At 34.8% G+C, this 10,586-nt stretch overlaps 2 protein-coding genes across 2 annotated transcripts; both read left to right on the top strand.

Moving 5' to 3' along the window:
- The first annotated feature begins 1,663 nt into the window (after window positions 1-1,663).
- LOC145601878 (protein IN CHLOROPLAST ATPASE BIOGENESIS, chloroplastic-like) lies at window positions 1,664-4,985 on the top strand. Its single transcript, XM_081657964.1, has 11 exons — window positions 1,664-1,801; window positions 2,835-2,918; window positions 3,022-3,096; window positions 3,178-3,220; window positions 3,311-3,368; window positions 3,491-3,655; window positions 3,729-3,791; window positions 3,898-3,992; window positions 4,088-4,169; window positions 4,252-4,362; window positions 4,457-4,985. Exons 1-11 carry the CDS (start codon window positions 1,699-1,701, stop codon window positions 4,595-4,597), a joined length of 1,020 nt encoding a protein of 339 aa, XP_081514090.1. The 5' UTR covers window positions 1,664-1,698; the 3' UTR covers window positions 4,598-4,985.
- Window positions 4,986-7,833: 2,848 nt separating this feature from the next.
- On the top strand, window positions 7,834-8,346 carry LOC145602635 (zinc finger protein 6-like). The gene has a single exon (XM_081658807.1). It carries the CDS (start codon window positions 7,834-7,836, stop codon window positions 8,344-8,346), a length of 513 nt encoding a protein of 170 aa, XP_081514933.1.
- The last annotated feature ends 2,240 nt before the right edge of the window (window positions 8,347-10,586 follow it).

Raw genomic sequence — 10,586 nt, 5'->3', positions numbered from 1 at the left:
TTACTAATTATAGAAAGAGTATAACATAAATAATGTTATGGACAAGGAATTATACAAAGTAGACGATATAATAATCGATTATATACTTCAATTCACACGGAATATATTAGTTTATTACTGTCGATCGACCTGTCGTTCTTTAACAATTTTATACAATTTTTTTTTCATACTTCATCAGTTGTTATTGAGAAATGACGACAAACATGACCAAGTAAACCTTTAACACTGATCGAGTAATCGTCACTATAACACTAACAAAGTCAGCCCTGTATTATTTATGGCTGACTACATAGTGTGGCCAGCCACATATAAGAATTTATGACTCCCACTTCGTATATAGTTTGTCTAGCTAGGAAATCTCAAGCAACAAAAATAGTAAATTTCCCTCAACCTTTCATTCAAGCTATAAATATCAAACAACATACAATATAATACTCCGTGTATGATCGATTCTATACAAAGTAGCTCTTGTCAGCACAACGTTATTCAATCTCTCCTCAATAATCTTCATGCATTTTTGTCGGATTCACGCACTCTTTAGCTTTATAAATGCAATGACCAACCCAACTTTATAAATTGTACATGACCTAGCTTGCTAGCTACTTAATTTCATATTTTTATTTTATAGTATTATTATTATTATTAATATTATCATTGGCTAGGATAGTAAAATGCAAAGCTCAAAAGATGAAGCTGAAAAATGTCATAGCAATAGGCCAAAATCGCATAATTTTAAGATATGTTTTTGCAAATATTGTGGTAGAAGGTTTCTGAACTCACAAGCCTTAGGCGGGCATCAAAATGCTCATAAAAGGGAGAGACGAGACGCCGAGCATCGGAAACAAGAGATGATGACGATGATGATGATGGGGAGGAGTTTCCAAATGCCGGTAATGCCGTACTATTTAGTCCAGCCCCATGGTCTAGCGCAGGACCAGATGATTAATGGTTATAGTTTTCCAATGAGTGAGTATTGACCGGGAGTATATCGGCTAGATGAGGGTGCACTGAATTGTTATGTACCTTCAGCAGGGTCAAGTAACAATGGTCAAGCTATTCAATATGATGATGCTCATCACTTGCTGCCTGATCTCAACCTGGAACCCCCCTCTTATTTATTAATGACGTCACTTTTTTTTAAATTTTTTTTTAACGTGTATGAGAGTATCAATTGTTGCTGTTTAATGATTTTACATCTTGATTCGTAAATTTCATGTATCAGCTCCAATTGTATTCAGTAATTTGTGATAAATAATTTTACTTCATTTTGACTAAAAATTATAAAGTCAAGTTATTGACATACAAAGTTTCTGTATGATATATGAAATACGAGTAGATCACTTTGTGGTTGAGTATCTCAAAACTTTATTTATTTTTCGTTTTATTTTATCGTAACGTGTGAGAATGTTTAATTTTGTACAGAGCAATATTGGTCAAAGTGATGTATGTACGCAGTGATTTATCGGTAATTTCATTTGGTACCTTGAGAGCGCATTGACTAAACTGAGTATAAATCATACTGGGCCTATCTGGCTTATCTTAATCCAAATATCACAATAGAATTGGGCCTATGGTTTTTCTTTCACTCTTTTTGACAAACTTTTACCAAATTTTATTAAGGACGATATTGTCTTTCTTGGCTATTACAATTTTCACTCTCTGGGCTGAAGTAACCGGCGAAACTTTGCCGGCTAAAAAATGAGAATCGGTAATGCAGCGCTCAACCGCCGACGGCAACTCATTTCAATTGCCGTCCATCCAACTTCAATTTTTTTCCGGCACTTTTCTTCTTCATCCTCCGGTAACGTTCCTTTTTTCTACATTTTGTTTGGAAAATGCTGCTTGTTCTGTTAATATTTCTCATCAATTTTATTTCGATTTTAATGAATGCAAAGTTTGATTAGTTCAATAAGCATGTTTGATTTAGTTACTTATTGTAAATTTGGATGAATTATTTTCAAAATTAATATTTGGAGCAGTGTTAGGGTTTAACATGTTTGCATTGTTGTGGATAATCAATAGAGCTCTTGAAACTAAATCACCTATGCGACGGGTGTACGAATACTATTTTAGGATGTTCGGAAAAAGTTTCCATTGATAACCAAACTGAGATAGAGTTATGGGAGGATTATTCTTATGGTGCAACTATTATACAGGAATCTCAATAAAATTATGAGCTTAATTAATGTGAGAGGGTTGAGACCAATGTGACAAATACTAGTGTATTTTAAATGAAGGTTGTAGAACAGAATTATGAATGCTACATTTAAGGGCCGGTCCTGTATCTTCGATGCTAGGAACTCATCCAGACCACTGTTATGGCATGAGCAATTGAGCATATTTTGTATACTTTTAGAAGAATGGAAAGTTATTTTTGGACACCCACAATCTAGAGGAAAGACATTCAGGATGAAGTATTGACCATATGTTTCCTGGCTATGAAGAAATGGATAGGATCGGATCCCTCCTTTGCTTAATTGGTGGCGTATATTAGTATTCCCTTGAGTTAGACTAAGCCCTATCTCCTGGGTCTGTTTAGCCATGAGCCATTTGAAATCCTTGTTGCTGGATATTGTGAATGTCAATGTCTCTCATCCGGAAGATATTAATTGATATCCTGCCTTATTGTAGCAAACAACTTTTGTGTCCTCTGGAGACTACATTTTTTTGCAATTGTTCATTACGGAGTATTCATGCTCTATTTTGTTTGAGTGAGAAACTATGACTAACTTGCATTAGCATACATGAGAGATGTGCATGTGAGGGCTATTTTTTTTTTTTTTTTTTTTTTTTTTTTTTAAATTTCATTTTTTTTTATACCCTTTGATGTGCAGAACACATATCATTCATCAAAGATGTAGCTGCAACTTCCATTCCTGAGCGCTTGCCCAATTTACTGAATATGCTTCAGAAAAGAGGTAGCCATGTTCTATGATTTGATTCTTAGCCATTAAACATATCTCCAAATAGTCACGTTGCTGTCTACTTATGTATAATATTAATCTATCTGCTTTTCTATAGGGGATTCCATTATTTCACCTGGAGAAAAGCATGGAATTTTCCCCCTTGCAATACCTTTGTCAAAAAACAGCTCAGGTATAGGCAATATATCTGGAATTTTCCATTTATTAGGGAACTTAAACTGATTACCTCCATACATATTTTTTTGGTTGGCAGGTGTTATGATTTCTCTGTTACGGTGGCCAACAGCACCATCTGGGTAAATTTATTTCAGTGTTCTGACTTTCTTCTTATCTTCCTTTTGGCATTTCCCATGGTTATGTATCCTTATATATTTCTGTGCTTCTAGGATAGATATGCCAGTTGTGCAAGTCCATAAGCATGGTGTGTTTCCATTAGCCAAGAATGTAAGTGGAGAAAGCATGATTTTGGTTCAATAGCATAATTGGATTTTCATATCCACGACCAATCTACTTGTAGAATTATATTGTTTATACCTCTTTAAATTGCTGCTCCTTTGTTGATTTAGGTTGACCAGTATCTTCATAGGATGTTGGTTGAACAAGATTCTACTGGCCTTAAAGATAGAGACAGAGAGCTATTAAATGTTTCTGCTAATGCTGGAGAACTGTACACAGAGGGGAGCTTCATAGATTCACAATTGCCAGACTTAGATACCTATCTTTTAAGGAAGGTAATGTAACTAACATAGTTCTATGTACATTATGGCATATTCAACTTCCTGGTTGAAGCATTTTTTTTCTCAGGTTGGTGTGTTTCCTGATGTTTTAGAACGCAAAATTGACCATGAACTTGAGAAAGGGAATCATGTAAGATCCTCGTACTGGACTTGGCTTTACAATGTTTAAAATTTTTTCTTGGGTAGAATTATTTTCCATATTCTTTAATATATCTCTTCACATATTCTTGTGCAAGGTTTCAGCTTTAGTAACAGGGGAGTTTTATGCAAAGAAGCAGCACTTTCCTGGCTTTGGACGGCCTGTTGCATTCAATGCACAGATTTTGCTGAAGTTTGTCTCATTTGTCCCTAAACATTTAATATAGTATATTATGTAAAGAACATGCCTTGTTGTTTTGTTCAAAAATTATTTCCTCATTGTTACAGGATTGGACGTGAATCAGAAGCTAAAGATGCTGCAAGGGGTGCACTAAAATCACCGTGGTGGACTTTGGGATACAAATACCAGGTATGCAATATGTTCTTCTAAGCCTGATCTGTTTCCTTTCCTTATGAAGGTCATATTCTGATTTACAAGGCTGTTGTGACAGGAAGTTGCTGAAATAGCCAAATGGAAGGACGAGCAAATTTGTTATGTTAAGAAAAAATTGACAGAAGAAGGAAAGCAGCAGGATCTGAACAGGGGAAAGGAGCTTGCTCAGGTTTTGTATATCCTACTGCTCTCTTGTTTTCTCAGGGAATTTATGTGCATGTGATGTGTGTTGAAACTGTGTTGTTTGAATATTAAATCTGCAGATTGCATTGGATCAAGCTGCATTTTTGCTAGATCTGGCTTCTGTCGAGGGGTGTTGGGATGACTTTGTGGATCGCATTAGTGATTGCTACAAAGAGGCTGGTCTCCATGAATTGGCGGAATTTATATCATTTAAAGGCTAAATTTCAAGTGCAAATGTCTTCGCCTCCCTGATCAGAACCATTTGAGAAGCTTGTAGTCTCAGAAGAGTGTAAATCCACTTCAAGTTGCCAGGTATCAGCAATTTTGCATCATCATTCTTCACCTTAGTTTGACATGGTGTAACCTATGTTATTCAGACTCTTCATTTTACCTCTATGTGACGGATCCTTGATGCTCGGACATGTATAGGACACTTCAACTCTTCTTTTTGGGTTAAAATCATTGATTTTTCCACAAAATAGCTGAGTTGGACAGTTGGGCATGTAAATGTGTCGGGCAAGAGTACTCGTGTCTTAAATCCTAATAACATTGGGTGTAGCTTTGTCTGAAGCTGCAATGATAGAACTCATAGAAGTAGTTGTCTCATTCGTGCAGAATTGTTATGGAAAATATTTTATGTTCAGGTTTTGGCTTTGTTGAACATTTAGACAAAACATTTTGTTTCAAAGCAGTGGTTTCACATGGCATTTCAATTTTTAACGGCCTAGATCGAAATTATGACTAGTTCAATTTTTAACGGCCTAGATCGAAATTATCACTAGTTCAAATATTGGTTTGCATAGAAGTCATATTTGGGCATGATGGTGATCAAAACTATCCGTCTTGAAATCATAGATGCTTATAAGTGTTCTTTTTTATGCCAATCACTGCGGGCCTGCGGCTACTTGATCAATTAGTTATACTGTAGCATACTTTGTATCTTTACCTTTTTTTGTATCTTTACCTAAAGTTGGGTTGTTAAATCAGACTATATAAATGCCACTTTCAAGTATCAACATCCATATAAAGGCCTCCAAGATGGGACATGAATTTGTCGAGGTATGATTATTTCTTTGGTGTAACGAGAACCACGTGGCCAATGTTGTAGAATGGAGTTGATCCTAGGTCTCGGGTACCACCCTTTAACACTTAAACAACAAAGCTAGTTGGTATCCACGGCTACGTATGACTATGAAGTAGGAAAGGAAAGCAACATACATACACGTGTAATATGAATTGGAACCACGTTGCAGCTTAGCACAAGTAAAAGTTTCCTTCCAAAACCATTGCCGCGCTTACCTTGACCAGTGCACAGCCAAAGGTTAATAAGAGCATAGTAAAAGTTTCCTTCCAAAACCATTGCCGCGCTTACCTTGACCAGTGCACAGCCAAAGGTTAATAAGAGCATATCATTTTTATTTGAAACAAATACATGGTGCGTAAGTTGAGAAAGGAAGGTAGTAGACTAATAGAGTGTATTGAGATTGAAAATGTAAACTCTCTCGGTTGTCTTTCCTTATCAAGTCATGGTTATGTAATACTTGTGAGTTGTGAGCTAATATGTTTGCTTTAATTCAATTGCTGTATTGCACATTAAGGACCCTTTTTTGAACTGTTTTATTATAATGATACGGAGTAATAATTTGAATTAAATTCAACTAAATTGCATAGAAGTTTAAAAGAACAGAACCTAAGTTAAAAGTCTTATTTCGTATGTTACTCCTTAAGTTTAATTTGCAACATGGGGGGAAGAGCTCAACATTTTAGGTAGAGGAAAAAAGGAAAGCATTAGCTAAAGCAACAAGTATTATTCGGTATTTGCATTGTAAAGTAGGATACGAGTACTATATACTTCCTCCGTTTTCTTTTAGATGCAACACACACTTTTTTATGGTATTTAAGAAATGTGGGGTTCACATGATATAATACACTTTAAAATGGAATGAGTGGTTGCTAGGAGTGTAATTTAGTGGGTCATGTGCTTTAAATTAGGGAAATAGTATAGTTTTTCCCTAAAGTAACTTTCCTTTTATAGTGTGTTGCAAGTATTGTGACATTTTCTTTTTAGGAAAGTGTTGCAAGTAAAAGAAAACGGAGGAAGTATATTTTATAAAAATAAGTACTTCGTGCTATATGTTGCAATATTTGTGAAATTTTATAGATCGTACGAAGTTTGTAAAAAGTTTTGAGAAATGGATCCTACGAAGTTTTGGAGATTTGGCGTTTTCTGCACACAGTAGCTTTCCTAATCAATTATGATTATATTCTGCAGTCTGCACATCCCCACCAAAATTGTTAGTGCCAAAACAAAATCTTTCCAATAGTAGTTTGCCTATAAAATGTCAAACATTGCCACATGAAGAAAGTAAGTACCCACTTTAAGTCATTTCTTTCTGTGCGGAGAATAGTGTGAGCCTGAGAGAAATTGGAGATAAGGAACTTAAGGGGAAAAGACAATTTTTTCACAACTTTGCTAATTGTTTGATTTCAAACGTTAGTAATTGAGCAAACCTTAGTCGGGATTGTTTAACTCATGCTTATCGGTGAAACATTACGAAAACAATCCCGAAAATTAACGTGTTGCATTTAATAATAAAATTGTGTTGCATTTTTATGATCAATGATTTATTGCTTTTGAGTTTCCTTGTAAATATGATATACTCACTCCGTCTCATAATATATTCTTCATTTCTATATTCAGTATATGTTTAAGATGTGCCCTTAATTGTCAATATCTTTAATTGCATATTAAGAATTTTTTTAAAAACATATCATATTATAGAATTACATTTTTAGACAAATTTAACAATATTTCATATGATCCTATTTTTTGTATATACGAAGTATATCAATGAGAAGCATTTATCAAAGTTTAAATAAAATTATATCGTAGGACGGATAGAGTATGACTTATATGAGGGCAATAGCAATAAGAGGTTTGTGGAGAGGTTTGTGGGAACAATTTAGAGGTTTGTTCACAAACCTCTTATTGTTGGGTTGAGGTTTGTGAAGGAGAGGTTTGTAAACACAAACCGGTTTGTGTGGCTTACTTGGCAAAAATGTGAATCTTTTTCCTTTTTTTTTTTAAGGAAAAAAAGTTGTAGGGATAAATTTAATGAGTTGTATTGATAGCGAGTCCCCTACATAAACCTGTAAATAGGTTTATCTGTTGTTGATGAAAGGTTTGTTAGGGAAGAGATTTGTGTAATGATGACGTGTCAAGTGAACAAACCTCTTAAAGGTTTGTTCTATTGTGAATGCCCTGAGACCCCATGGCGTACGACGAGTTGAAAAGACCACACACATAAAATAATACAGTACATAGGCATATTCAGGATAAAATGACTGGGGTTCATGAGAATCATGACCCAGCTAAAGTGAGGGAATATATAATTTATACCGTTGAGAGTATTCTCCCAAGTACATTTGTTTTCGGCATTTAGTTAGTGTACTTAAAATGGGAGATTTCAAAGGCCATAAAAACTCTTCTCTTAAGCCAAATCCTATCCCCTTTAAGATATGTTTGTGCAAATATTGTGGGCGAAAATTTCTAAATGCACAAGCATTAGGTGGCCATCAAAATGCTCATAAGAAGGAGAGACAGGAAGCAAAAGATTACAAACAAGAGATGATGACTTCAATGATGATGTCGAGTTTTGGTATGCCCTTGATGCTCAGCTCCTTTGTTCAGCCTCATGGTCTTGCGCAGCACCTGACCACAGGAGGTCAGCAACCCAGCTTTTCCGGTTCCAGCAGTAACATCAGCAGCTTTCACCCTGTTATCAACTACTGGCCGGGGAGTTATCGTCTCGATGAAGGAACACTGAGTTCTCATGCACCTGCTGCAATGATCACCAGGGGTGCTACTGATGGTGCAGAGCAGCAGGTTGAGAGGGGATGCGCGTCTGATGATCATCAACGCGGATTAGATTTAAAGCTGCCTGACTTGAATTTAGATCCGCCTCTTTGATACCATAGACATAGTAGTAGTATTAGTAAATAATTGTATGTTAATTATGTAAATATGTACGGCGTGTGTGTAATTGTATGTGACTTCATTTGCTTATAGTACTCTGTAATCATGTTCGTTTCCTTATTTATTTGTCACGCACTGATGAGCTTTAGGCATAGTCAAAGTTACTAATAAAGGTTGATTATATATCAACTATCGTGATCTATAAAAAAAAAAATGCAAAGGTATTTAAGGTCTAAATAAATTAAATTTCATCTAAATTGTTGTCTTTTATGTTCTCCATACAAAGCATACCAAATTTGTTAGTAATTAAAAGTGTATACTTGTATTGTATATGATAGCATTAAAAGCATCGAGACATAAGTATAGATATAAATTGTAACCATTGTATTGGTCACCAAAAATCAACCAATATTCAACTATTAAACCTGTTGTCGTATACATCATGTCACCAGAAAGATAAATTTCACTTAACTTACTCTCTCAACTCTTATCAAAATAGATGATTGGCTTAAATTTTTGGTTGAGGTTCACGAATATGTTATATACGTACAATATCATATGAAGAGATTATAATTGGATGATACAAAAATTGTTAGATTTTCAAGTTATCCATACTTTAATGAAGTTGTGAAATAGTACTATATGAATAAATTTCTGAGTATAAATAAAATCGTCGTGAATTCTTATTTTTGAGGAAGTATAGAGTTCCAAATATAGTAGTGAAAGGGAGAAAATGACGTGAAATGCTGCTATTGTGCATTTGTGCCAAGACTGCCAACGTGATTTCACTTTGCTGTAACATTTTGACTTGAGTGATTAGTAACCCTAGAACACTCTCCTTGACTGTCTTAGTCACAATTTTTTTTATTTTTAAATATTTTTTTATTTTTATAATTAATATAGTCATTATTAAACATTCCGAATGTAACTTGTTTATGAATTAGTTGCAAGTTGCGACCTTTGCAGATTCATTATTGTTGCCATTGGTAAAACTCATGGGTCGATGGTCCCTCAAGTCCTCAACCACAGCACTATTCTACCAAATTGCAAAGTTGGATATACTGCACACATTATGTAACATCACTTTTGTTTATTTTAACCTTTCTTTCGATAGCAAACCACCAATAATACTGCCAAGAACCTTGCCAAAAGTAGGAAATCTCAAGCATTACCCTTTAAGGATATAGTTTTTCTGGTCTTTTTTATCATTATCTAAATTTTTACTCTGTAATTGTGAATTGAACTCATCTAAACTTATTGTCTAAATTAGCGGTACTCCATATGACACACATGGGGGGTACTTTTTAAGGTTTTAAGTTAAGTGTGAATGTGTGGTATATTGTACTGTAACTTGTCAGTTTAGAAATCAAAGTAATGTAATTTTTTTTAAGACGTTCTAAAACAAATATGGTAAGTTTGTTAAGAAATTAAACATTCTTTAGTGCTCTCACTCTCTCCGCATGCATTTACTCGAGTTTATATCTCTCTTTCAATCTCCTCATGAACTTACATTAATTCGTAAAATAACAATACTCGTAAATTTTATTGTATGTGGATGACTACTAACTTTATTAATCGGTAAAGTTTCAAGAGATCCATTGTAAAATCTTAAGAGGTAAAAAGTATAGCTAACATATTCAATTCATTACTTTTTTTTTTTTTTTTTTTTTTTTTTTTTGTTGATAGGAAACCTTTCATTACATAAATAATGGATGTACAAGGCCATATATTTTCGATATGACAAAATGATAACTACTACACCATAAGTACTGCATGTAACAACACTTTATAGCAAGGTGACGTGTAGTTCCTCTCATAATTCGTTTAGTCCATTTATTTTTAACTAGATTAGTGTAATGGAAATGCAAGGTTTCAAGGATCAAAATAACAAATCTTCTAGGCCAAAATCTCTTCCTTTTAAGATTTTTGTGTGCAAATATTGTGGAAGGAAATTCCTAAACTCGCAAGCATTAGGTGGTCATCAAAATGCTCATAAAAAGGAGAGACGCGAAGCAAACTTTCATAAAAATGAAATGAACTCAACAACAATTGCGAGTTTTGGGGTGCCATTGGTGCCCTGCAACATCATTCAGCCCCATGGTGTATCGACGTGCCTGATCACAGAAGGCGAACCCTTCTGTTCCTGGAGCAGCAGCAGTCAGTACCCTGTAAGTAACAATTGGCCAGGGAGTTATCGCGTAGATGATGGATCATTGAAGTCTCATGGTGCTGCA

The sequence above is a fragment of the Chenopodium album genome, chromosome 21, assembly GCF_948465745.1.
Source record: "Chenopodium album chromosome 21, dcCheAlbu1.1, whole genome shotgun sequence".
In the NCBI taxonomy this organism is placed as follows: Eukaryota; Viridiplantae; Streptophyta; class Magnoliopsida; order Caryophyllales; family Amaranthaceae; genus Chenopodium; species Chenopodium album.
Note: the sequence above shows the minus strand (reverse complement) of the source record. Positions and strands in the feature narration are given on the sequence as shown.

What these genes read in the sequence shown, in the direction of transcription:
- LOC145602635 (XM_081658807.1), top strand. Translation starts at nt 7,834, where the DNA reads ATGGGAGATTTCAAAGGCCATAAAAACTCTTCTCTTAAGCCAAATCCT.
- LOC145601878 (XM_081657964.1), top strand. Translation starts at nt 1,699, where the DNA reads ATGAGAATCGGTAATGCAGCGCTCAACCGCCGACGGCAACTCATTTCA. An exon ending in TGTTTCCATTAGCCAAGAAT is followed by an intron (nt 3,369 to 3,490) that starts GTAAGTGGAGAA and finishes TTGTTGATTTAG; the next exon opens with GTTGACCAGTATCTTCATAG. An exon ending in AACTTGAGAAAGGGAATCAT is followed by an intron (nt 3,792 to 3,897) that starts GTAAGATCCTCG and finishes TTCTTGTGCAAG; the next exon opens with GTTTCAGCTTTAGTAACAGG.